Source organism: Syngnathus leptorhynchus, chromosome 9, assembly GCF_054491065.1.
Source record: "Syngnathus leptorhynchus isolate UIUO chromosome 9, UIUO_Slep, whole genome shotgun sequence".
In the NCBI taxonomy this organism is placed as follows: domain Eukaryota; kingdom Metazoa; phylum Chordata; class Actinopteri; order Syngnathiformes; family Syngnathidae; genus Syngnathus; species Syngnathus leptorhynchus.
In genome coordinates, this window is record NC_141203.1 from 14,284,887 (window position 1) to 14,308,725 (window position 23,839).

Consider the following 23,839-nt stretch of genomic DNA (forward strand, 5'->3'; position numbering starts at 1 on the left):
CTTGGCTCAACTGCTTCCCGTCCAACCAGAGACAGCAAATGACAGTTTTGCACTTGGCATGATCCTGTCGGCCACATGTCGTCAAATGCAAATGCTTGCTTGTGACTGGCCCAAAACTTTAAAACACGAGACAGCGCATTCCGGGCAAAAGTTTGCTTCGTCCCATGCAGCCTCCATGTGTGCGTGTGCTCGCTCGCACATGCAGAATGCAGTGCACCTCTTCTAATCAAGCGGGTTTGTTCCCGAGTGTGCGTCCGTGGCTGCGTGCGTGCACACGAGAACGCGCGCTGCACGCAACACACATAGAGGCCGCTAGGTGGCACAACGGCTCACGAAAAGGAGTCGAGAGCCAAAGGAGAGTCCAACGAGCCTTTTTCCTTGATTTGATGAGTTTATTTGACAGACATACAGACAGACAGACAGACAGACAGAGAGACAGACAGACAGAGAGACAGACAGGTACAGCGCACATCAATTAAAGAACATTTCTGTAAATGCACCAGAATTAGCAATGGGGCTAAATATAGAGAGGACCTTTATAAAACTTCAGAAGATGACCAGGTCATCGCTTAGCTAAGTGCTTACTTGGTCCTTCTCTCCATATTTCTGCACAAAAGCAAGGTTTGTTCTTTTGCTTCCTCATTGAAACACGTAACAAAGTATTGAAAGAAGACACCATGCGAACTGGAAACAAAAACACACGGTCAAAAGTTGAGGTTGTCGAGCGTGCTCAGACGTCTGAGAAAAAAAAAAAGGAAGCGGCTGGAGAAATGAGGCCGAGCGGGCTCAGACGAGACCTTCAAAAGAAAAGGCCTAACGGCAAAAACACACTAGCAAAACTGGCGGCCCAATCTGGCGGCCCAATCTGGCGCACTTCCGTTTGAATGGGCCGACATAGTAGGTCGTCAAACGCCGGGCAACCCAAGCGCTTCGGCCGTGACGACGCGATGATTTCCGGGTCAAGTCTTTTGAGCTGACTCCTATTACCTCAACTCGCACTTGAACACGCTCGCAAATCCCGGACGCTCATCCTCCACGACACCGAGCCAGAAGAAAAGGCGCCGGACCTCAGCCAGAGCGGAGGCTGTCGAAGCCGCAGAACTTCCAGCGCTTCTCCAGCGTGGCGCCCACGCCGCTCAGCTCCTGACGGAACATGAGGGGCAGACGCACCATCAGCCGCTCCAGCTGCCCCGACGACACCTAACACAAAGATGGCGTCACCTTTCGTGCCCGTCTCGCATGCGCGCGTGTACCAGGCCGCCGAGCCGCGTACGAGTGTGTGAGCTCGCTCGCTCGCACCTGGCAGTCCAGCGTGTGCACGTAGGAACACAAGTATTCCAGGTTGGCCCCGAACGGATGAACGTGCAGGAAAGCCGACACCACGCCTGGCCAAGGGTGGAGCGGGCGTGATTGCTACGGTGTCGTCAAATTAGTATCTCATTTGCATACGTTACCCAGGAGCAAAGCCTCCTTCTCCGACACCAGGACGCCTCCCGTCTCTCCACTCGCGTGCCAAGCTGCCGCCGCCGACCAAAAGGCAGGCTCAGGCACGCCCGTCACTTGATGTGCACATGAGCCGAGCGGTCCGAGCGCAGCGCTGACCTTCTCCCGCAGCTCTGCGCCGCACGTCACCTGCTGACACCGGCAAACAAATTGAGGAAGGAAGCCGGAAGGAGTTTGCGAGGCAGCAGCGTACCCTCTGCTGCAGGAACAGCGGCTCCCCCTCCAGGAAGTGAGCTTGGGCGCGGGCCCGCTGTAGCTCAGCCTCCTCGCCCGCCGTCTCGTCCCGCAGGCTCAACACCTGCAATGCGACAAAGGCTCCACGTCACTCCGCGCAAGGCACGCACGAGCACATGGAGGCCAATTGGGATCGCATCTACTGGCGGCATCTACTGGCAGCATCTACTAGCGGTATTTACTGGCGGCACCACGCCACGTCACGGCACCCGTTGTTGTTCTGGCACTTTGGCCGCTTGGAATGATTTTCAGTCAAGTCCAAACTGGCCCGGGCTTCCAAATCAATCCCATGGAAAATGGAATGATTTTGGAAGATTGGCTGTTTAGACTTGCAATGACGGATGGGTCTTGGAATGTCCCGCGGGTTTCGTCCAATCGTGGCTAACTTGCTCCTTCCATGCTCATCCTCAATCTGACCTGAGGGAGGGTGGAAGTGCGAGACGCCTGCAATACCGCGTACGTCCACCAGGCGGGGACCTGGCAGCATCTACTTGTGGTCAAGTTGTTGTGCCCGCAACGACAAATATACATGAGGACAAATGACGCCCTCCACAGCTTCAGTGACAAAAATGTCCATTTTGGTTCAAGAGGGAGCATGAAAAGGACGCTGCAGCTGGAGCTGGAGCCAACCTGTCAGCTCTCAAAAAGGGTTAGGGTGTAGGGTGGGGGGCGTTCAACATGGAGATCACGAGCAACGCAAACACAATGGACGACAAGGACCTGTTGCGCGGGCAGCAGGGGCGGCGGCGGCACGGAGGCCTCTCCCCTCAGCGGCTCCGCCTCCTGGCTCATAAGCTCCTCCCCCTCCTCCTCAAAAGCCTCTTCGTCTCGGTGGCCGCACGTGCTTAACTTGGCCGTCTTCATCTTCTTCCTGTAAAGACCTGGCTCGAACTCGTCCTCGTCGTCACGGTGACGTCTGAGGCCCGACAGCTGCTCGCTGTCCCCCTGCGAACACGTCAACGTTGCCTTCAGCAATTTCATCATCACAAGGCTGCGTTCGTCGCCGCCTTCATCATCAGCGACATCGTCACCTTCATCACCACCGTCGCAACCCCTCACCTTTGCGTGAACGAGACTGGGGTCATGGAGGGGGTCGGGCTCGGTGACGCCGGCATCCACCGTGACGCCAGCAATCAACCCACCCACCGTGATCCTCCAAAGCGAGCGAGCGAGCTCGTCGGGTACCAACCTGGCACTGCCTGGTCCACAGGTCAATGTTCTTGCGCTGAGCTTTGGAGAAGTGGTCCCGAGACTTTTGTCGCCCCGACGCCGCCAAGACGGACAAGACCTGGTCCACTTGGGCCGGAGAGGAAGGGCGAGACATGGAAAATCTGTTTGCTGGGCTCCGCAGTGCTAAATGCTAAACGGAGCGCAAGCGCTTGACGACCTACACTGTGTACTCAGGCTGTGTACGTACTTGCGCCGGTACTTACCAATGGGTCGTCCCGCTTTCCCTTCTCAAGACTTTCTTTGCGTGCCCAATGCCGAATGTCGGCGGGCGTTCCCAAAAGTGTGTGTATGTGTGTGTGTGTGTGTGTGTGTGTGTGTGTGTGTGTGTGTGTGTGTGTGTGTGCGTGTGTGAGTGTGTTGTTCTTACACTGCTGGAGGATGGTGGCGAGGGCGCAGCGGAAGGCAGCCCTGGCCTTGCGCAGCACCCGCCGCTGCTGGGCGGCGTCTCTGCGCAGTCGTTCGGCGTGCGCATTGGCGCTCTGCAGCAAAGCGTACACGTGGTTGGCGCTGGCGCGGTTCACCTGCCCACCGTCCAGCCACCACAAAAGCACCGACGCGGCCCAGCTGAACCGATGCTTGTCTGTTGGACAAAGTGCGCATACGCACACACACACACACACACACGTTTGCTTTGGCTTTTTCTTCTGACGTCAGCACACGAGATAAGAGGCGTCAAGTCCTTTGTGGACTGCGATGGAAGGTGACGGCGCCTTCACGGGAGCTAGGGCGTCCGATGGGGCCGCCGGCGCCGATTACCCGGCTGGGCTCATTTGACTGACAATGGGAGCAGCGAGGCAAAGCATTAGGGAGCCTTTAGGGGCGGCCCCGTCAAAAGCGCCGGCGCAGATTAGCGAGGCCTTACAACACGGCGCACAAAGCACAACAAGAGTGAGCGCCTTGAACAAGAAGCTGCCTGCGTTTGCCTGCCTACCTGCCACAAACACCCAAAATGTTTCCATTCAACCTGCTCCGATTCTATCCAACATCTCAGCATCCCCCTCCCCTTCTCACCTTTCAGGCACTCAGCCAAGAGGGCCGCCTCCTGCTCTGAGAAGAGCGGCATGAGGGAGAGTGGAGACGGCGGCGGCGGCGGCAGCAACGACGGCGGCTCCTGCCGTCCTTGGCCCTTTTCTCCTTGCAGCAGTCTCTGTTTACACTCCCACTCGTACAAGTCGTCTCGAGCCTGCGCAAAGTCCACGTGGATTCGGCCCGAGTCTTTCTTGTCCAACGAGCTCAGATGAAGCCGGTAGCCTGCGAGACAAAAGAGACAGAGTTGAGAGTAGCTGGCGCAATTTGTCCCGCTTTCAGCTACAACCAGCCAGCGTCGGTCGCTGGCTTTATCACCTGACAAGCGGAGCGCCCGGTCCACCATGAATTCCTCGCCAAATCGAATGTGGCAGAAGTTCTTCTTGCTTTTGCGTAAGGCCACGATGTCGCCGCAGGAGCTGAAAACTTCCCTGATGATGTTATCGCCGGCGCGCTCCGGAAGTCCACCCACAAACACCGTCTTGCAGCCGGGCGGCCGCAGCCGGGTGGACGGCGGGGGCAGTTCTACCACACAGCGGCGCCGTCACAACGGAGAATATGCGCTGGCATCGCCACCGCTGCTCTTACTGGGGTTGGGCGGGAAGAGCGTGCATCCTTTCAGGCGGATGATCTCCTTGGCCGGGGGCGGGCACGCCGAGCCTGGCAAAGAGAAGAGAAGAGGGCCAGAGCGGTGCTAAATCTTAGCATCCGCCTCATTTTGCCAGCACGTGATTTTCATTTGGTGAATTTTCCAGGAATGGGAAGGGAAGGCAAGCTTTCCCTTTGAGCGCCACTGAAGAAGAGCGAAAGTTGCATGCAGAAAAAACCCCATCTGAGCTGTGATAAGCAAGAAAGGAAAAGAAAAGGAAGAAGAGGGATAAAAGGCGGCCGCTGGAGATAAAAAGCGCAGTGGCTGCGGCGGAAAGCGACGGGGGAAGATAAACGAGTCAACGGCAGCAGAAAGGCCTGCTCTCCGTCCCGCCGCTAATGATGACGAGCGAGCGGCGGCGCCCTCGGCCGCCGCCAACCGTTCATCAATGTGTTGCGCGCGATAACCCTGACAGCTCAATTGCGACCGCTCGCTTAGCCCGACAGAAGCCAGCGAGCCGCGCTCCTCCCCAATGACGCAACGCAAAAGGGCGCAGATACCCTCCTGGTTCGCGCACCCGCGTCGGAATTACGTCAGCTAAAGTGGTGCAGACGGTGGTCGGGCCCTGCAAAGAGAAGATTGCAGTGGCCAACGAGCGCAAAACGGCCCCATGACAAACGACCTGACCCTGTCCATTGTCATGGGGCCCTAACCCTGACAGCGGCCCACCCCGACCCTTTCCATTGTCATGGGGCCCTAACCCTGACAGCGGCCCGCCCTGACCCTGTCCATTGTCATGGCGCCCTAACGCTGACAGCGGCCCGCCCCGACCCTGTCCATTGTCATGGGGCCCTAACCCTGACTAATGCCCCGCTCCGCAGATCGAGTCTTTCGGCTTGTTTTTGACGAGACGCCGCCGTCCAATTAGCTTTGTTTGACGGATTAATCGGCGCCGGCGAGGCGTGGGACGCGCGACACCTTGTTGGTGGCAGGCGACTCATTAGCCTGCATGAATATTCACCGGCGCCTCATTGTGAGCGTGATGGTCGATTGACAGCCGCCTACCTGATGAGCTGGCCTCCGGGTACAGGAAGTTGGTTGCGGCGAGCGGTCGCTGCGGCAACAGGGATGCCTCGCCCGTTGCAGGGAGAGGTGCCACGCCATTGGCTGCGGGAAGTGCACGTAAAGCACACTTAGACGTGCATGCCCAAAACCACAGCTGCACAGTCAGTGCACACGTGCATGCAAATGTGGGAAAGATGCACATGCACAAACACAAACACCATGTCAGGCAGGCAAGCGTGCTTTTGCATCCAAAGCAGCGCACGCACAAACGACACACGCAGCTCTCGGAACGTACCGGCACTCCCACGTGATGTCATCGCGCCGGCCAATAAATGCTGAACACGGAGGCGCTTGACCAGAGGAAGGAGAAGAAGTGGTGTTAGGATTCTTCGGCTGACGGCGTCTCATTTGGGTCGTCTGAGCGCGGGGAGGGAGGGAGCGCTTTGGCCGAGCGTCGGCCATTTTGCTTGGCGGCAGCGTCGCAGACTCCAGGTGGAAGGTGTCAAAGCCCGCATGCACGTGTGCACCCTCGGTTCGCCTACCTGCCTGCCTGTGTGTGCGCCCTGCCGCGTGATGGGACGGCAATTAGCCGCTGGCCTGCTAACGACTGACGGCTAACAAAGACCGCGGCTAACAAACAACTCACGGCTAACAAAGGCTCGCCAATGGAGAAACGTTTCCGTTTGGGACGACTTGAAGCGGAACGCTGGGCACTTTCACGACCAAGTGCGAGGAGGGAGGGCCGAGCGACCGCAACGCTCCCTATGTTGCTTTTGCCAGAAAAACAAGGCCATCTGTCTTGTCTCGATGTGGTTCTTTTTGACTTTGTTGTGAGCCCAGCATTTCCACGGGAGCAAACGGACGCGGCCGAGAAACAAGCTAACAGCAAGTGGGCGCCAAATGAGGCCAAATGAAAAGTGACAGCGCGCACGCACGCACGCACGCACGTGTGACAGGCGAGCCAGCTGATGGGCGGAAGCGGCTCGCCGCTGCTGCTGTCACTTTGGGTTTGCATCAAGGCCGAGCGGCGCGTCCAAGCGCGCTAGCTGGCTGGCTGGCCGGCCTGACCTGCCACTCGCAAGCATCGTCGTCACGTTCTGCTCCTTCTTCCTTTTAGCTTTCAGGATTTGGATTTGGACGGATGGCTCGGCCCAAAGCGACCAGCTCGCCCGTGCAAAAGACGTGCAAGCCGTCGGCACACCAACAGGCTCATGGGAAAAGTGCGAGTGTGCCCAGACCGCCGGCACTTTCACAGCTCCCAATTCTCAATTCAGTCCTGAGTTTGGAGGCCGACCCAAGCCAATTAAGGCGATGTCATGGCATGGCATGGTATTGGAGCAGGAAGTGTGCATTGTCTGCAGGCTGCAAATGTTCACTGCACCTTGATGGAGAGTGCGCGTGGCTTGCCGGTCGCCAGCTGGCGCCGCGCTGCTCTGTCAGTGCCGCTGCGCACAATCCGGTGCATAGATCAAGACGTGATGTGGGGGAGGGGCGGCGCAAGGGGGAATGGTGCTAGGGAGGGTGCTACAGTGAGGGCAGCAGGCGAGGACAAAGAGGTGGAAATATAAACAAGATGGACGCCCGCGAGGAGACAAAACGACGGGAGGGAGAAGAAAAACTACCGCCATGGATGTGGAGAGAGAGAGAGCGAGAGAGAGATGATCCAAGTGGAGCTACGCCATATCTGGTTCCGCAGTATGCCTTTTGGACCCCCCCCCCTCAATCTGTTTGACCCCCCCACACACTCCACCCACTCTTTCATCCTAGAAGATGAAAATCACTTGATTTGCCTTCCTTCGTTTGAACGTTCTCTGCTTGCGCTTTGTTCCAGTCCACGCAAATTAAGTCAAAGGAAAAGAAATGTTGCGTGATCATGTAGGTGACACGTACTTGTGCTTTGAAGGATGAACCATTTTTGAGGCGCTTGAAAGGCTGGGAGTGATTTTTCAATATAAAGGTCAGCAGCGCCGCCTTTATCCTCACCTGCCGCTAACGAGCCACATTGTTGCCGCACCGCGACAACTTGTCAGAGTGCGTGAGCGCGAGCGGCGCCGCTTTCCACGTCGCCCGTCCATCACCAAAGGGGCGGGGCCACGGGCATCTGTTTAGAGTTGACGCCGCCACGTGTCGCCAACGACACCACACAAATTCCTCGACGGAGCGCTATTATTTGGTCAGCGTACGTGTCGGCGTGAGTGTGAGCGCAAATGCTTGCTTGCTTGTTTGTCAGTTTGCGATTGGCTGGCGACCGCTTGGTTGGGTGTGCCGGCTGGCAACCGCTTCCTGTTATCAGATGGGATAAATACACACAGAATACACACACTACAAACAGCCATGCGCGCAATACACAACACTACACACACACACACACACACACACACACACACACACACACACAAGTCACTTCACTCGTCCCCACTTGAGTTTGGGTGCCTCAAGCTAACAGCTAGCGCATTGATGGCTCATGTTTGTTAATACAGCACAAGTCCTTCCTTCCTTCCAAATTCTGCAAGTTACGCTCGCTCTCATGTCGGCCTTGTGTTTGTTCCAAAAGGTCAAAGACCTTGGCAAAGTTGCCAAATTCCAAGAAGTCCATTTCCTCTTGACTCTGGCTGCCACATTTTTCTTTTGCAAGTCAGCAATGAGCGCCCACACAAAGAGGATTACGGATGGCGTGCGCCAGCCTTCGAGTGGAAATCATTTATTGCTTTTTTTTCCGCCGCCGTGCCTTCTGAGTGAATATTAGGCGGGGCGCGTGGCATGACATTGTTTGGACCGACCGACGGCTCCTGCTCTCGTCGACGAGACGCACACCTGCTACACCACAAAGAGAAGTTTGAAAAAGGAAGGCGCGAAGACAGCAAAAGTGGCGCCTCTCCGACACAAAAGCGGTCGGCGACAGCGCTGCCGATTGATTGGTTTAGTTACATGGTGGGGCAAGGCCTCTTAAAATGTCACCGCATAGGAGCGGGTCCATGAGGATCCGCATCACGCGGCTAGCTCCTTGCTGCTGCCAAGCCAGCCAGCTTCAAGGTGGCGCTCTGCCTGCCTGCCTGCCTGCCTGCCTGCCTGCCTGCCTGCCTGCCTGCCTGCCTGCCTGCCTGCCTGCCTGCCTGCCTGCCTGCCTGCCTGCCTGCCTGCCTGCCTGCCTGCCTGCCTGCCTGCCTGCCTGCCTGCCTGCCTGCCTGCCTGCCTGCCTGCCTGCCTGCCTGCCTGCCTGCCTGCCTGCCTGCCTGCCTGCCTGCCTGCCTGCCTGCCTGCCTGCCTGCCTGCCTGCCTGCCTGCCTGCCTGCCTGCCACCTAGTATACATATACATACACTAACTACATAGCTAACTCATATCCATCCATATCTATTTCAAAAATCTACCTATCTATATATACACACATGCAGACAATACATAGCTGAGCGACTACATACAGTAGCGCGTGTAGACAGGCTGACAGTCAGACAGACAGACATGCGGCTAAAATGTGTCCACTTCTGAGGTGACGTGGGGTGCATGAGCAAAATGCTCCCTTTGCGGGATATGATGATGATGATGATGATGATGATGATGATGATGATGATGATGATGATGATGATGATGATGATGAAGAAGAAGTGTAGCAGTCGCTCACCAAAACTTGTCAAACAATGCTTAGCTTAAGGGTGGCTTATGTTTTGAGCCTTCCAACTTGAGCTTGCTTGCGGTTGCTCAGCGGCCGGCCATGCACGTTACTACCAACTGACAACGGACTGGTCGCCAGTCAGGCCAGAGAACCGAGCGTCGAAATTCGAGTCATGCGAGACCACCCCGCTGACTTTTGATGACGTCTCGCAGCAGATGACGTCATATACCCCCACCGCGGTTGGTTCGCGCCCCGATCTGCTCGCACGGACGCACGATTGACGGCGCGCGTGTCTGCCGACCCGACGGGCGGCGGCGGGGGACGAAAATGTCCCATTGTAGGCTTCTTCCGCCTTCCTCGACTTTGCCATCGAGAGGCACGCGCACGCGCGTACTCATCGAAAGCAACGGGGCGCGAGCGACCAAGAAGCGAGGGACGAGTGCGCACGGCAACGAGCCGAGCCGAGCCTGACTTGCATTCAATTAAGCATCAATTGACGACGTCAAAGTCAATCCGTCCATCGCGCTCCTGCTCCATACGTCACTTGCGCTTCTTACCTCTGCCAGGAACGCGACGGTGGTGAAGATGAAGCGCGCCAAGCGGAGCTTCAGCCGCTGCGCGGTCGCGCGCACGTTCGCCCGCGGGGATGCGCACACACGGGCGGGCCGGGCCGGGCCGTGCGTCATCATCATCATCCTCATCATCATTCTCTCATGATGTATCCAATTGTTATCGTTATTATTGATGAAGGAGTTTCGTTGTTTTGTTTTGTGCCCGCGTGCAATTTCTAGGATGAATTCTTTGGGATCATTAGAATGACTTGAATAAAAGAATAATTAGGTCAGGGGATGTCGTGGAATGGGGAAGAGACTTTTTGGTCATTAGGGGCTGGCTGCATCTATTCATTTCACTTGACCAAACGATCCAAATGAAAACAAACAAAGGGGGGGGGGGGGGGGACATCCAGCAAATTGGCACGCAACATTTCCAAGTCTAAAGAGAAGCATTGGTCGAGATGGACTCGTCGGATGTCGCCGGACGTCGCTCGCCGCCTCCGCCAAAGCTCGATCATGCCTGCCGCACTTTACCAAATGATCACTTTGCCTGCCACCCGTGATAGGTGGCGGGAGTCGGAGCGCTCCGCCCCAAAATGGAGTGAAAAAGCCACAGGGGACCGCGACTGACTCGGCTGCCTCCTTGAGTGAATATTTGGCGCCCTCTCCTGGGCCGGCCAAAGGAACACACGGAAGCGACATGAGACTGCGGAAGAAGTGACTGCACTGGTATCCGCTAGAGGAAGCCAAACCCAAGTCAAAAAATGAAGCAAGTCTGGACAGAGACCCGGCCAGCGTCTCCACGGAAGGCAATCCGTCAAAAGAATTGCGGAGAAAGCTGACAAAAGCGTGATGTTATTTCATTGATGGCAAACAGTTTGTGTGGGCGCAACATTTCATTCATGGGCTTGATGAATGAAAGCCCTTTTTTTGTGCGGGTTTTGTGCCTCCTCGTATCTTGCCTTATCCAACGTATTTTCGTTATGACTTGGGTGTACTCACGGAGCACTTGAGTTTCCTTTTTTTCTGTCACTCTTGAACGCTTTCCTGTCCACGATCGCTCCATGTGCGCACGCACGTACTCCGGGGCAGGGCGTCACCCGTATCCCGTATGAGAGCGAATTATTCAAGGAAATGAGATCTAGTCTAAATCAGTGGTCTCCAACCACCGGGCCGCGGACCGGTACCGTGGGTCATTTGGTACCGGGCCGCACAGAATTTTTTTTTTTATCGACGATTAATTAATTCACACGCTCGTCCCAGTCACGTGACATGTGTCCCCAGTTGAGCCCGCAAAACTAGCAAAAATAAGTAATAATTTATTTAGAAAATTCTAAAAATAAATTGGGGATTCTCTCCCAATTACATCCGTCGCTGCATCTGTGCCTCTTGACACAGGTTACTTCTAGGTCAAGACGCTCGTCCCGGTCACGTGACGTGTTACCCCGGTCGAGCCCGCGTAGCTAGCAAAAAAATGAGTAAGAAAAAGAGGTGTTTGGAAATAAGAAAAGGCCCAATGAGGAGACAGAAGAAGAGGCTACAACTTTCAAGAAAAAGAAAGCTGGATTAAAATCAAGGCAGAATATCCCGATATCGCCACAAAAGCACAGAAAACCCTGCTTCTCTTTCCAACATCCTATCTATGTGAAGCGTGATTTTCTGCGGTTACAGCGACCAAAACAAACCTACGGAGCAGATACGATGGTGAGTTTTATTTGTATTCGCTTTGTATTTGTTTTAATGCCAGTAGTATCATTTTATTTCATCGTATTTATATATACTTATTATAAATGATTTGTTTATATATTTATATAAAGGCCAGTCCGTGAAAATATGGTCTGACATGATCTAAATTTTCCTCTAACTTTTCAAAGTCCCAAAATATTCATCCAAATGACTTTCTAATCATTTGTCAGTTTGGCTGATCAGAGCAAAGGGGGTCAACTCGCTCAACTCCTGTCCCGTGGGCAACAGCCAGGATCAGCCTCCATCGGAGGCGGGACGTCTCCCGTCTGCCAGCTTCCGTCGAGTCCGGACCTCGGCGGTCTTCACAAAGCCTCCATTGAGGCATCTCTGTGACAACCGCCGCCCGTCAGAGCCACCTGGGGTTACCAAGAATCGGCCAAGAATCCCAACGGCGAGCATCAAACGTTGGCCCATGAGCAGGCAGGCAGAGGCAGGCAGGCAGAGGCAGGCAGGCAGAGGCAGGCAGGCAGAGGCAGGCAGGCAGAGGCAGGCAGGCAGAGGCAGGCAGGCAGAGGCAGGCAGGCAGAGGCAGGCAGGCAGAGGCAGGCAGGCAGGCAGGCAGGCAGGCAGGCAGGCAGGCAGGCAGGCAGGCAGGCAGGCAGGCAGGCAGGCAGGCAGGCAGGCAGGCAGGCAGGCAGGCAGGCAGGCAGGCAGGCAGGCAGGCAGGCAACGCTGCCCTACACTTGTTGCTTCCTCTTTTGGAGCCGAGAGAAATTGCGTGACTACAGGTCCCGCTTTGAAATTTCAAATTTGGGTGAAATTTAAAAATGCGTTCCGGGAACGCTTCCTCCGTCATCAAAGGGGCCCGCACTCGGGTCGTCAGGAGAGAGGAGCTGTCGGTCCGCCCGCCTTTCCTGCCGTTGCCATGACGAGCCCCCCGCTCTCACTTTAGTGGCTCATCTGGATTATGCTTTATCGGAGCGGTCCCCTCGCGAGACAGATGGCCAGACCTCTGCCCACCCCAAGGGGGAACCTTGCAATGGTTTGTCTAACTCACTGATCCGGAGGCCCCTGGCTGGCGCTAGCTGGCTAGCGTGGCTGCTAGCTAGCTGCCTTTGCGGGGTTCCAAAGTGAAAGAAAAGCATGAAGGCCACTTGAATGCTACTCCCGTATGTCATCTGTGGCTTTCTTACTCTTCAACTTTGAGTCTTTTTCAAAGGCTTGCTCGTGAGGACCAAGAAGGACATTTGCAAAAGTTTCACTTTTGTGCCTTTTGCCTGACTTTGTTCCTTGCAAGAGCAAATTCTTTTTTAGGTGGCTCATTTCGACTAAATGAGCTCTTTCTGACCCCCCCAGTAGATTCACGTGCGCTTCCTGGCCAGGCCGCTATCGGACTTCTAGAGCTTATCTGAGCCTGACCGAGTGCGGGGAGGAAGCGCCGCGCGGCTGACACTGTCACTCAAGTTGCTGATGGCGAGCGCTCACGCTTTGCTGTAAACATCTTAACTGCTCAAATGCTTTGCTGGGCCTGTTTCCTAAAAATAAGCATTGTGACAGCCCATCTAGATCGTGTTTTTGTGGGCATCTCTTAATATCGGTTTCAAATTTTGTATTTTTTGCTTTTATGCCAAAAGAGCAAATACTGCTGCTGGCGTGGAAAGAGCAAGATGTTGAGTCCAATTGATGAAACTTTTTTTTTTTTGTCCAATCCAACTAAATTGTTTCCAGTCAATGCGATGACGTTTTACTTGTCAGCTGCGCGGCTTTTGCTCGGCTTTGCTTTGCACTTTCTTTGTAGCCGAGCCCGAACCTGGGCTTGGTCGCTCCGTCCTTGCGTCACATTGCGCGGCCAACTTCATAAAGGCAGTGAAGTGAAAGAAATGAGCAAAACGCCCAGTCAAATCTGCCGGACGAAGAAGAAGAATCCAAAGAAGAACGATCGGAAATCATAATGCTGACTTCCCACCACCGCACGCAACTTGCATCGTGACGTCACCCAGGTCATTCCGACCCGTCAATTGGCGCAACAGCTGTGACGTCACCGCCCCGAAGTGACCGCTGCATGCGGAGCCCCTCCTACGCTGTCTGTCGTGCTTGAAGGACCGAGTCATTGTTGAGGCGTCGTGGACGCGGTCGGGTGTGCGCGCGCGCGCGCTCTGTTCTGCACCGTACCGAGCCGAAGGTGACGTTTGGCTGCGCTCGTGACGGGACCAGGCAGGACGGAGCCAAAGCTCCGGTGGGTGCCGGTGGCCTGCGCGTGCGTGTGCAGACATGGAGGAGCGCGCGCGCTTCCAGAGGAGAAAACAAGCCAACCCGCGCAGGAAGAACGGTAACTTTTTTCATCACATAAACAAGTTACTACCTCCGCAGTTCCCACCCAAATTTGAAAAGAGTTGCAAAAGTTATAATAACGAGAAGAAGAAAAAGAAGAGTGTGTGTGCGTCGCGTGCGCTTGTGTTCCATCAACGTAGTATCATTGAAGCGGTGTTTAGCAGCGTGCACGGCCTTTTTCCTGGCTGCAACCTGTCGCTCGCGAGGCGAGCCGAGCCGAGGCGAGATGGCGGGAACTGAATAGTGATTAGTCTCGCCTTTTTCTGCCGTCCGCTCTGACAAGAGGGAGTGCGTCCGTCCGTCCGACATGCGCCAAGTCACTTGAAGACATGTCAAAGTTCACGCAAGTCTTGCTTATCCCGAGAGCAGCGCACCCAAAGTCAAGCGCGCACGCGCGTGCATCATGCGCCACTGATCAGCACCGAGATCTCGGCCCCTCCCCGTCACAGACAATATGAGGCAGAGCAGAGTGAGACTGTCAATCATCAGAGCCCATTTGTTTCTTTCTACGCCGCTCGCTCGCTCGCCATCATCAAATGAGACGCTTATGTCTCAATGATGTCAAGATCCTCCTTGACAAATCATCCAAGTGGCACCAAACCAAAAGGCACATGACTATGCGGCTTTTCTGTGCGTATGTATAGATTGGGATCTTGCAAATACAAATCCTCTGTATATTGAAAAGAAACCACCTCTGAAACTTTGTCCAAAATGAAACCAATAAACTCAAACAAGTAAGCACAATGAAAAAAAGAAACCAAGCGGAACCAGCAATTGGAAAGCTAGCCGGGAGCGCCGCTTCAAAGTGGCACCCACCCGACCGACGTCCCCTTCATCCAGCCCTTCACTCCATGGCAAACCGACTTGCTCGCTGGCCTGAGAGGAAGAGGATGACTTGAAGATTTGCACACTTCCTGCGTCAGCGCTTTCACTTCTGCAAACCTTCCTGGAACCTGCCTACACGCACGCACGCACGCACACACGCATTTCCATGGAGTCATGGCTGCATATCTACACACGATGCAATGGTGTCATGGTATATGGTAAACAAGCACCTCCCCCTCCAGTGTTGGACCACGACATGGCGACGTCACGAGAGCGGGGACAACAAAGTGAAGAAGATGGGCAGACGCTGGGTGAGTCGCCGCACCAACGTCTCCACCCGCACATCCATCCGCCAAAGACGTTCCGTGAGCATTTGTGACGCGGGAGCTCGTGACAAGCGTCCGAGTTGACCCGTTGGCCTCAAATTTTTTCACCTTTGCTTTTCATTCCCATTTCATCTCTTTTCCGTCAACGAGAAGGCTTGTGCGGGCTTTCAGGGCCATCGCTGGCCCAGTACCTTTGGCGCAGCGGTACGATCGTCGCCGACCCGCGAGACCCGAGTGAGGCCCGAGACGCGGAAGCTGTCGCGGGAGCCGAAGCCGGCGGCCTGATGGGAGAGCAGGTCAGGGCTGGCGTTGCAAAATCAGCTGTTGGACGACCAGCACAGTACTGCTTGTCCCAAAAGTTACACAGCAGAACTTTTTCTTCTCATTTTCTTCAGCATCATGATAAAAACCACCCAAAAGCACCCCCCCACACACCGTGAGGCTTAAAAGCCACCCAGATGGCGCTTAAAAGGAATCCAAATCCAGCCGCTTTTGTTTCTTTTGAAGCGTCTGCCTGCCATGCTTTTTCCTCTTTTATTGGCCTTCATTCTGAAGTCTTACTTTTGCTTGATTCCGATTTGGTTGTGGGGAGCCTTTCAAAGGGCCCACGTGGGGGATGAGAAAAGACCACTTGGGAAAGGCGCACAGAAGAAGCACAAACGGAGGGATCCCCCTCCCCTCTCCTCCGCTCCCCACCAGAGATGATGTGTTGAATTGACTTATCTGTTCAATTGCAGCTGCCGAACGACGGCGGCGGCAAGCGCAAGTTCGAGTGCGCCGAGTGCAGAAAAGCCTTCAAGTACAAACATCACCTGAAGGAGCACCTGCGCATCCACAGCGGTAGGTGGCGGGGTGGGAGGTCCACACCTGCAGAGCCACTTTGAAAAGATAATGGCAGCTTCTACGGCCTCCTCTGACATCTTTTCTTCTTTTCCCTCTTTTCTTGTTCTGGACTGGCTGCCAGGTGAAAAACCCTACCAGTGCCCCCACTGCCAAAAGCGCTTCTCCCACTCGGGTTCGTACAGTTCGCACATCAGCGGCAGGAAGTGTGCGGGGCCCACGCAAAGGCCGGCGTCCTCGCCCGCCGGCCCCGCCCCGCTCTCCCGCCCCCGCCGCCGGCTGCAAAACGGCACATCGGAGACCGGCCCGGAGTACGGGCCGATGACGGGCTCTCGTCATGGCTTTCGTGCAAACGGGGTCTCGGCAAACGGGTCCGGCCACCTGGGAACGTTGAGTGTGGACTTCCTTCTACCAGGTTTCAACCGTGTCCACAAGATGCGCAGACAAAAGATGGACAGGATCCCAGAGGAGGCTTCCAAAGCGCCAGTTTACCCAGTGAAGGCTCAGAGAGTCCCAAACAAACAGAGCGACCTGTCCATAGAGCTCTCGTGCCAGTTCTGCAAGGAGACTTTGCCGGGACCTGTTGCGCTCCACCAACACGAGCGCTACCTGTGCCAGATGAACAAAGGCGTCCGAGCCCTTCCGCGGCCAGCCACCGGACTCGGTCCGGGTTCCAAGTTCTCGCAATGGCTCGCGCCCCCCGCCGAGGGGCCCCGCACTGAGGGGCCCCGTGCCGAGGGGCTCCACGCCGGCCCCCCTTTCGAGGACCGCCTGTCGGTCACGCAGACTAACTGTAACGTGAATACGGACCCCGACTCAGAGGAGCTGATCAAGATCTCCTTGGCCGTGGGCCTTCCGCAAAAGTTTGTTCGGGACTGGCTGACTCGGCGGAATCCTGGTCCTCCCGAGGACGGCGGCTCACGACTGCGGCAGATCTCAAGACGCTCGCCGACGTTGTCAAACGGTGTCGCCTTTACATCAAAGAGTCCAGGGGCAAGATCACCGGGGGGCCCTTTGGACCGCAACGGTCGTCCGGCGGCGCTCAACTCCAAAGGCGTGCGGTGTAGCTCTGGGACGTCAAACGCGACGGTCGGGGAGGAGCTTCATGCCGATACTCCGCTGGATCTCTCTGTGCCCAAATACCTGGCGCGTGAATTCAGTGGCGGCAGGAAAATGGGATCCGAGCAACCGGAACTCAGTGGCGACGGAGTAGGCCGGACTTTGGGAGCAGGAGACTGGATCGGCATGGAGAAAGAGTCGCCGGACGGCGGCAGAAAGCGCCACCTTGTGGAAAAAAGCCCCATGTTTAGGATGGATGCCTCCGCGGCGAGTCGGCGCTACACTTTGCCGACGTTTGTGTCACCTGCCCACTACCCGCTGCTCCTGGACTCGGTGAGCTTCGCGCCCCAAATGGCAAGCGGGGCCGACGCCTTTGCCGACATATTGCACGCCAGCAGCAAAACAGCTCTTCAGGTACGTTGCTGGGGTGCCTTGGAATTTGATGAGCAGTTCATTTCTTCACATTCTGTCTTGTTGTGCTGGAGGATGGGCAGGTCTGGGGTCTGGGAGGGGGGGGGTTGCATGAGGCCAGCCAGGTTTGTAAGCTCTGTCCAGACTTGGGATCACGGGGGGGAGGGGGGGGGGGGCTCCAGAAGGTGTCTCCCAGTCAAGAGGTGCGAGATTATCATTGTGTGTGTATGTTTGCGTTAGAGGGAGCTGTCAGACGGGTCTATGGACTTCTTGTCAAGTGTGGAGCAGCTGACGGGAGCCCGGCAGGCTGCCAGCGGCGGGACGTACGCCTGCGACGTGTGCCGCAAAACATTCCAGAAGAGCAGCTCCCTCCTAAGACACAAGTATGAACACACAGGTACAGTTGAATAGTGTTCTTCGTGGGTCACTCTTTGTTTCTTGGGCTGCCTTTTCATTTTTCTTCCCCCCCACGTACACACGCACGCGCGCACGCAGGCAGGCGTCCCCACCAGTGCCACGTCTGCCCCAAGGCCTTCAAGCACAAGCATCACCTGATCGAGCACTCACGCCTGCACTCGGGCGAGAAGCCCTACCAGTGCGACAAATGCGGCAAGCGCTTCTCGCACTCGGGCTCGTACTCGCAGCACATGAACCACCGCTACTCGTACTGCCGGAGGGAGGCCGAGGAGAGGCGGGTCCACCGGGAGGCCACCCCGCTGCGGGCCCCGCTCCCATCCTGAGCGCTTCCACCACCGGGCTCGCTGTCTTTATTCTGGCCGCAGATCTGATCCACATCTGTATGTGTCAAATCAAAAGCAACTTTTTGAAAAGCCACATCAAATTATTTTTAGATGTCATTGCCTAACTTATTTATTTCACATTGTCATTTTGGGACACACTTCCAACTTTGACAAATCCAACTATAGTCAAAGAAAAGCTCTTCCATCCATCCCTTGCTCCATCCATCCCTTGCTCCATCCATCCATCCCTCTCTCCATCCATCCATCCCTCGCTCCATCCATCCCTCGCTCCATCCATCCATCCATCCATCCATCCCTCGCTCCATCCATCCATCCCTCCATCCCTCCATCCATCCATCCATCCATCCATCCATCCATCCATCCATCCATCCATCCATCCATCCATCCATCCTCATCCGAGGTGGCTGTGCTCACCGCTATCCATCCATCCATCCATCCATCCATCCATCCACCCATCCATCCATCCATCCATCCATCCATCCATCCATCCATCCATCCATCCATCCATCCATCCATCCATCCTCATCCGAGGTGGCTGTGCTCACCGCTAGGCCGGCGGGCCGCCGCCATCTTTCCATTCAGATCAATGAAATAAAAAGCGAACAAAATGAAACGTGTCATGTTTTCCTCATGAACGAGTCAATTTCTGACTCAAATATTGAAATAACGCCCCCAGAAAAAGTACTTGAGTCAATCATGTGCATCAGTTGCACATGATTTAAATGTGCTCAACTGACGTCATCCTCCGGGAGAGATGACAATCGCTGGTGTCGGACCAAAACCTCACACTTTGGGCAGTTTTGCTATTTATTCATTTATTTTCTTCACAAATGGATTGATACGATCAGTCAGATGCTCCATTTAAAGGACGTTGTTTTCAGTGTGTACACTTACTGACTTTTTATGTGTGGCTGTAAAAAACAGGAAATAAAAGTTGAATTGAAGGTTTGTAAGACATATTAAGAATATTAAGGCAACAATTACCGAGCTCGAACGCTAAAAGGCCGTTAACGTATGGGGGCGTTGCTACGACGTACGTCATGGACAAGGGACGGCGAGATGACGTCACGCCACACGCCACGCTAGGCGACGCCAGGCGGATGGAGTCACAGGTGCGTGTCCCTGAGTGTTGTCTTCGTCGCCGTTGGCCCGACCAGCAGACTTTCATCGGGGGCCGCCGGGCATTCGTCAGAGTTTCACTTTTGCTCCCCGTCGCCAATATTAGCCGTTAGCTCCTCGGCTAGCCGCGCCCGCCCGCGCGAGCGAGTCATCTTCCAGCTGGCCACGGGTGGTCTTGTTCGGGCTTCAAGTTTGATTTTAGTCGCCGTTTGGCTCAGCGAACAGCTAACGGCGTCGTCCGAGCCGTGGGTCGGCCGGTGCGAACCCGAAAAGAAAGTCCAAGCGAACGAGCACAGCCAGCGGACTCGATCCTTGCCCTCGGCGCTTCGCATCGGTCGCCTGGATTGCTTGATGGGTAGTTTGTCAGAAACCGACGGCACAGCCTCCTCCACATTGAGGCGCTTCAAGCTCTCACAGAACAGACAATTTGAACCAGGTAGTTTGTCAGAAACCGACGGCACAGCCTCCTACCCATTGAGGCGCTTCAAGCGCTCACAGAACAGACAATTTGGACCAAAGCGCTGTATGTTTGACTTCTATTGAGTTATGATGTCAAGCACATTACTTGTGCATGAGATGTTGAACTCGAGCCAGGGGCCCGAGTTGAGCACGTATCAGCTACGCCACGCATCATCCATCCCCTATTGGGAGCAAGCCTACTCGGGAGCCCTCAATTGGCTGTGACGGCATAGTTGTGAGCGACCTTGGCCTTGTGAGCGCTCGCTCGCTCTGCAGCAGCCCAACTATGTGCGTGGAGGTGACGTGACGTCGATGTTATCGTTTTGGCCGGCGGCGCCCCCCGAAGGACGCTGCCGCACAATGGACGCCGTAATGACGGCCGAGGGCCCGCCATGTACCATAATGGCGGGCGCGGCTGATAGGCTGGCTCATTTGCGTCTGCAGATACGGCTGATGGAGCGGCGGCCCCCGCCGCAAATGACTTGGCATTGTGTCTCTAATGAAGTCGGCTGTTACGCGTCACTCCAGCCTGTCACTCACGCCACCCGCCCGCTTTGTTCCCCTTTCCATCTGCACAATCAGGTCCCGTCGTCCCCCCCCCCCGCCCGGGTCCTGCTCCTGGAGCCCTTCTATGGGGGTTCCCACAAGCAGCTGCTAGACCTGCTGAGCGCCCAGCTGGACTCCTGCGTTGCCTTCACCACGCCCGCTAAGAAGTGGCACTGGAGGGCCCGAACCTCGGCGCTCTACTTTAGCCAAAACGTCACGCCCAACCCGGCGTACAGGTGGGACACACACATGCACACACGCACTCCCCCCCCCCCCCTTTCAGGACAGTCATCTATTGATTGCTTCATCAATTTGATCAAAGAAATGCAAGTTGGCCTGAGCGCAGCCTTTGAGACTTTGATTTTGAGACTCTCGGCGCCAGGGTTCTGTTCTGCAGTTCAGTTCTCAACCTATGCGAACTGGTGGCCCTTCGACCGGATCTGGCCCGGCTGAAAAAGGTTCTGTACTTCCACGAGAACCAGTTGGTGTACCCGGTGCGCAAGGAGCGGGATCGTGACTTCCAGTACGGCTACAACCAGATTCTGTCGTGGTAAGTGTCTGGCTGGCGCCGGCGCCAGTGCGTTTGGCGTGACCCGTGCGGCGGTGTTTTGCCGGCAGCCTGGTGGCCGACGTGGTGGTCTTCAACTCGGCCTTCAATATGGACTCCTTCCTGTCATCCGTCACGTCCTTCCTGAACAAGATCCCGGACCGGCGGCCCCCCAAAGACCTGGTGCACGCCATCCGGCCCAAGTGTCGGGTTGTTCATTTCCCGCTGCACTTGGCTGACGTCGGCAGGTCGGTGACGTCACCGCGGGGGCGCGTGTCCGAGCTTTTCCGAGATCCTTCCGCAAGCCGCGTTCCGACCCGCTGCCGTTGTTTAATTTGTCTGCTGTGACATCATCGACATTTGACGTGTCTTATCCTGCCGCCCTCCGCCGCGTGTGTTCTCCTGACTTTTTTGCTCTTTAATCAAAGAAGATCAAGTTTAATCGGAAAAACATCTGCTGAGCACCTTCATCCGGCTTAATCCCGCACCTCATCCTCGGATGCGTGTGTACCCGTAGCTTGTCGCTCAGGGCAAGGTGTGTGTGTGTGTGTGTGTGTGTGTGTGTGTGTGCGCCCCCGTGCGTGTGTGTGTGCCCGTGCGTGTGTGCGCGTGCGTGTGTGCGGCACGCGTGTGCCTGAATGGCAAGCTACCCAGAGACGCACGCAGCCTTATCCTCATTTATTTGCAGCCGAGCGAGACGGATTTCCCCGGTCGGGCCCGCCACGTAGGAGTGGTACGTTTATGGAAGTCCACCGAATCACGGCCGACGGCCCGTGCTCAAAACTGAGCGACGGCGTCCAAACTCTGGGCTCCAAATAAACGGCGGCTGTCGGCAGAGGCGTTTCCTCGTAATGGCTAAAAGCCGGCCAGTGGGCGGTGCGGATGCTTGGGCTCGCTTCTCTTTGCAAATGCTTTGGATGACTCCTTTCAAGGTCTAGCCATTGATCAGAAAGGAAGACCACTTGAGCTTGTGTTCCGCTTAGGGAACGGCGTGTACATTTCTTGTTTGCAGATGCAAAGTCCCATGCCATGTCCCGGCACGTCCCGCCGCCGACGTCCTCACGCCGACGACCGGCGCCGCTGCAAACTGCTGCCCCAACTCCCACGGGACGCCGCTGCACATCGTTTGGCCTCACCGCTGGTGAGGCGCTGGCGGCAACAGATGTTTTTGCGGGCGGGCGACCCGAGCGCAAAGGCGGATGGCGCGGCCTTTGCCCAAATGAGCTTAACGTGTGGCAACGGTCTCTTTTGTCCCGTGTTCTTGCCGTGCTCTCATGTCAGCAACGCGCTAATCGCCTCTCAACTGAGCAAAACACAGCTGGATTACAGCTGCCGCCACCGCTTTTATTGCGCTCCAATTAGGATTAGCGGCGGCCAGACTTCATCTTCTTCTCATCTTTGGCGCTAATCTGCTGGTGGCCTGGATACTGGCATCGCCACCGCACGTTGCCACGCGTTGCTGCCGCCCACATTTACGATGCCTTCTTGAGGCCTCTCACAAAACCGACGGGAACATTGGAGGTCTTGGTTTGTGTGTGTGCGTGCGTGCGTGCGCGTGCGAGTGTAGGGAGCACGACAAGGATCCCGAGCTGTTCTTCAGCACCATGTTGAAGTTGAAAGAAGAAGGACTTGACTTCCTGCTCTCTGTACTCGGGGAAACATTCGCCGATGCGCCAGGTACATACGCACGGCCGAGCGGCCAGCTAACGAGCGGCTCGCGCCAGCTAACGAACTGTTTCCGCGCTGTTTCCAGAGGTGTTTGCACACTGCCGGCCTCTGTTGGACTCTCATGTCGTGCACTGGGGCTTCCAGGAGTCTCGAGAGTGCTACCTGAGCATTCTATGCCAGGCCGACGTGGTCGTGTCCACCGCGCGACACGAGTTCTTCGGAGTAGCCGTGTGAGACGCTACGCCGCGCCTCGCTCTTTTGCTGCGTACTTTTGCGTGGTCACAATCATCGTGTGTGTGTTAAGGTTGGAGGCGGTGCACTGCGGCTGTTACCCTCTGTGTCCCAAGGCTTTAGTCTACCCCGAGATCTTCCCAGGTACAAGTGCGCACGCGTGCGGTCGCTTTAGGTGCCAGCCCGTGACCCCCAATGACCTTCGCCCCCTTAGCCGAGTACCTGTACGCCACTCCCCGGCAGCTCCTCAAGAGGTTGCGCCACTTCTGCACCCAGCCGAGACACGTACGCACTCACGCGCTCAAGGTAGCACACAAAGACGAGAAGGTCGGAGGTAAACTTTGGTCCGCTCCTTCTTGTTCATCGACAGCACGTCACTTTCCTGATCAATATGGATGGATAGATTTGTTTAGCTTCGCGTGTGATGTTTGCGTTCCCAGGTGGACACTAGCCGGTTCTCGTGGGACGTCCTCAAGGACTCTTTCCAAAGTCTCCTGAGCACATGAGCGCGCCTGCTTTTCCTTTTGTTTTTTTTCTCCCAATGATGAAGAGAGATGATCAGCTGGCGGGTGGATAGAAAACAAACAAAACCCCCGAGGGAGACATTGAGTTTTTTTTTTAATAAAGTACTTTTAATGTAGCTCTAGGAAAAGAAAGACCTTTTGTTTTTAGCGTGTTTGTGTTGCGTTACGGGAGGGTGGTCACTTGTAAGGCGACGACGGCAAAGTTTTGCTTTCGGAGGATTTGTCGCTCTCATCAAAAAATTCCACTTGGCGCCTGAAAGCAGATTAAAGCGGAATTACGACCTCATCGCAAGTACTGTAATCCCGAAAGCACAAGAAGCGCCGGGTCCGCCGCGCCGGCGTCATCCATGCTCAGGTCAGAGGTCATCGCGGCGCCCCGTGAACCTTATTTAGAATACCGGAGGTTACTCGTTTTGCGTTTGTCTTGCAAATAAACATCTTCATTTTTGTCTTTGTTCTAATTTATTTATTCATCTTTGTTGCTGTTTTTGGATTGTCCGTGATGTATTCTTATGCTAATTAAAATGTGTAAAGGGGATCTTTTGTCACAGTGCAATAGCGCTCTCTGCTGGCAACGATTGGATTTGCATATTAGGGCGGGACCACTTGCGTTGCTATTATGAAAAGTGGGCAAGGCTTTTATTTTGACAGAGAGAAGTCGGATGTGTGGTCGCGTCTGACATTATGAAAAGT

General features: G+C 55.5%; 3 protein-coding genes across 5 annotated transcripts; 2 read left to right on the forward strand and 1 right to left on the reverse strand.

Annotated features, from left to right (window-relative positions):
* Positions 1-382: 382 nt before the first annotated feature.
* On the reverse strand, positions 383-7,263 carry LOC147051471 (ecto-NOX disulfide-thiol exchanger 1-like). 3 transcript variants are annotated; one of them, XM_085920524.1, is made up of 12 exons: positions 5,943-7,263; positions 5,648-5,749; positions 4,582-4,653; positions 4,312-4,518; positions 3,979-4,218; positions 3,335-3,547; positions 2,927-3,033; positions 2,458-2,682; positions 1,697-1,801; positions 1,455-1,632; positions 1,300-1,385; positions 383-1,200 (listed from the first exon to the last, which is right to left on the reverse strand). In XM_085920524.1, the coding sequence occupies exons 1-12, from the start codon at positions 5,962-5,964 to the stop codon at positions 1,069-1,071; spliced, it is 1,689 nt and encodes a 562-aa protein (XP_085776650.1). In that variant the 5' UTR covers positions 5,965-7,263; the 3' UTR covers positions 383-1,068. The 3 variants fall into 3 exon arrangements, with proteins under 3 accessions (XP_085776650.1, XP_085776649.1, XP_085776651.1); XM_085920523.1 differs by having other exon boundaries at positions 1,455-1,635; XM_085920525.1 differs by lacking the exon at positions 1,300-1,385 and having other exon boundaries at positions 383-1,143; positions 1,455-1,635.
* A 6,455-nt stretch (positions 7,264-13,718) lies between these two features.
* LOC147051472 (zinc finger E-box-binding homeobox 2-like) lies at positions 13,719-18,440 on the forward strand. Its single transcript, XM_085920675.1, has 7 exons — positions 13,719-13,828; positions 14,898-14,966; positions 15,135-15,277; positions 15,719-15,821; positions 15,946-17,294; positions 17,532-17,688; positions 17,787-18,440. The coding sequence occupies exons 1-7, from the start codon at positions 13,771-13,773 to the stop codon at positions 18,029-18,031; spliced, it is 2,124 nt and encodes a 707-aa protein (XP_085776801.1). The 5' UTR covers positions 13,719-13,770; the 3' UTR covers positions 18,032-18,440.
* A 670-nt stretch (positions 18,441-19,110) lies between these two features.
* On the forward strand, positions 19,111-23,593 carry qtman (queuosine-tRNA mannosyltransferase). Its single transcript, XM_085920004.1, is given in 11 exon segments — positions 19,111-19,164; positions 20,213-20,412; positions 20,559-20,726; positions 20,795-21,042; positions 21,736-21,833; positions 21,836-21,864; positions 22,291-22,400; positions 22,477-22,621; positions 22,696-22,766; positions 22,837-22,928; positions 23,063-23,593. Coding segments are annotated over 11 exon segments (1,239 nt in total). The 5' UTR covers positions 19,111-19,152; the 3' UTR covers positions 23,129-23,593.
* The last annotated feature ends 246 nt before the right edge of the window (positions 23,594-23,839 follow it).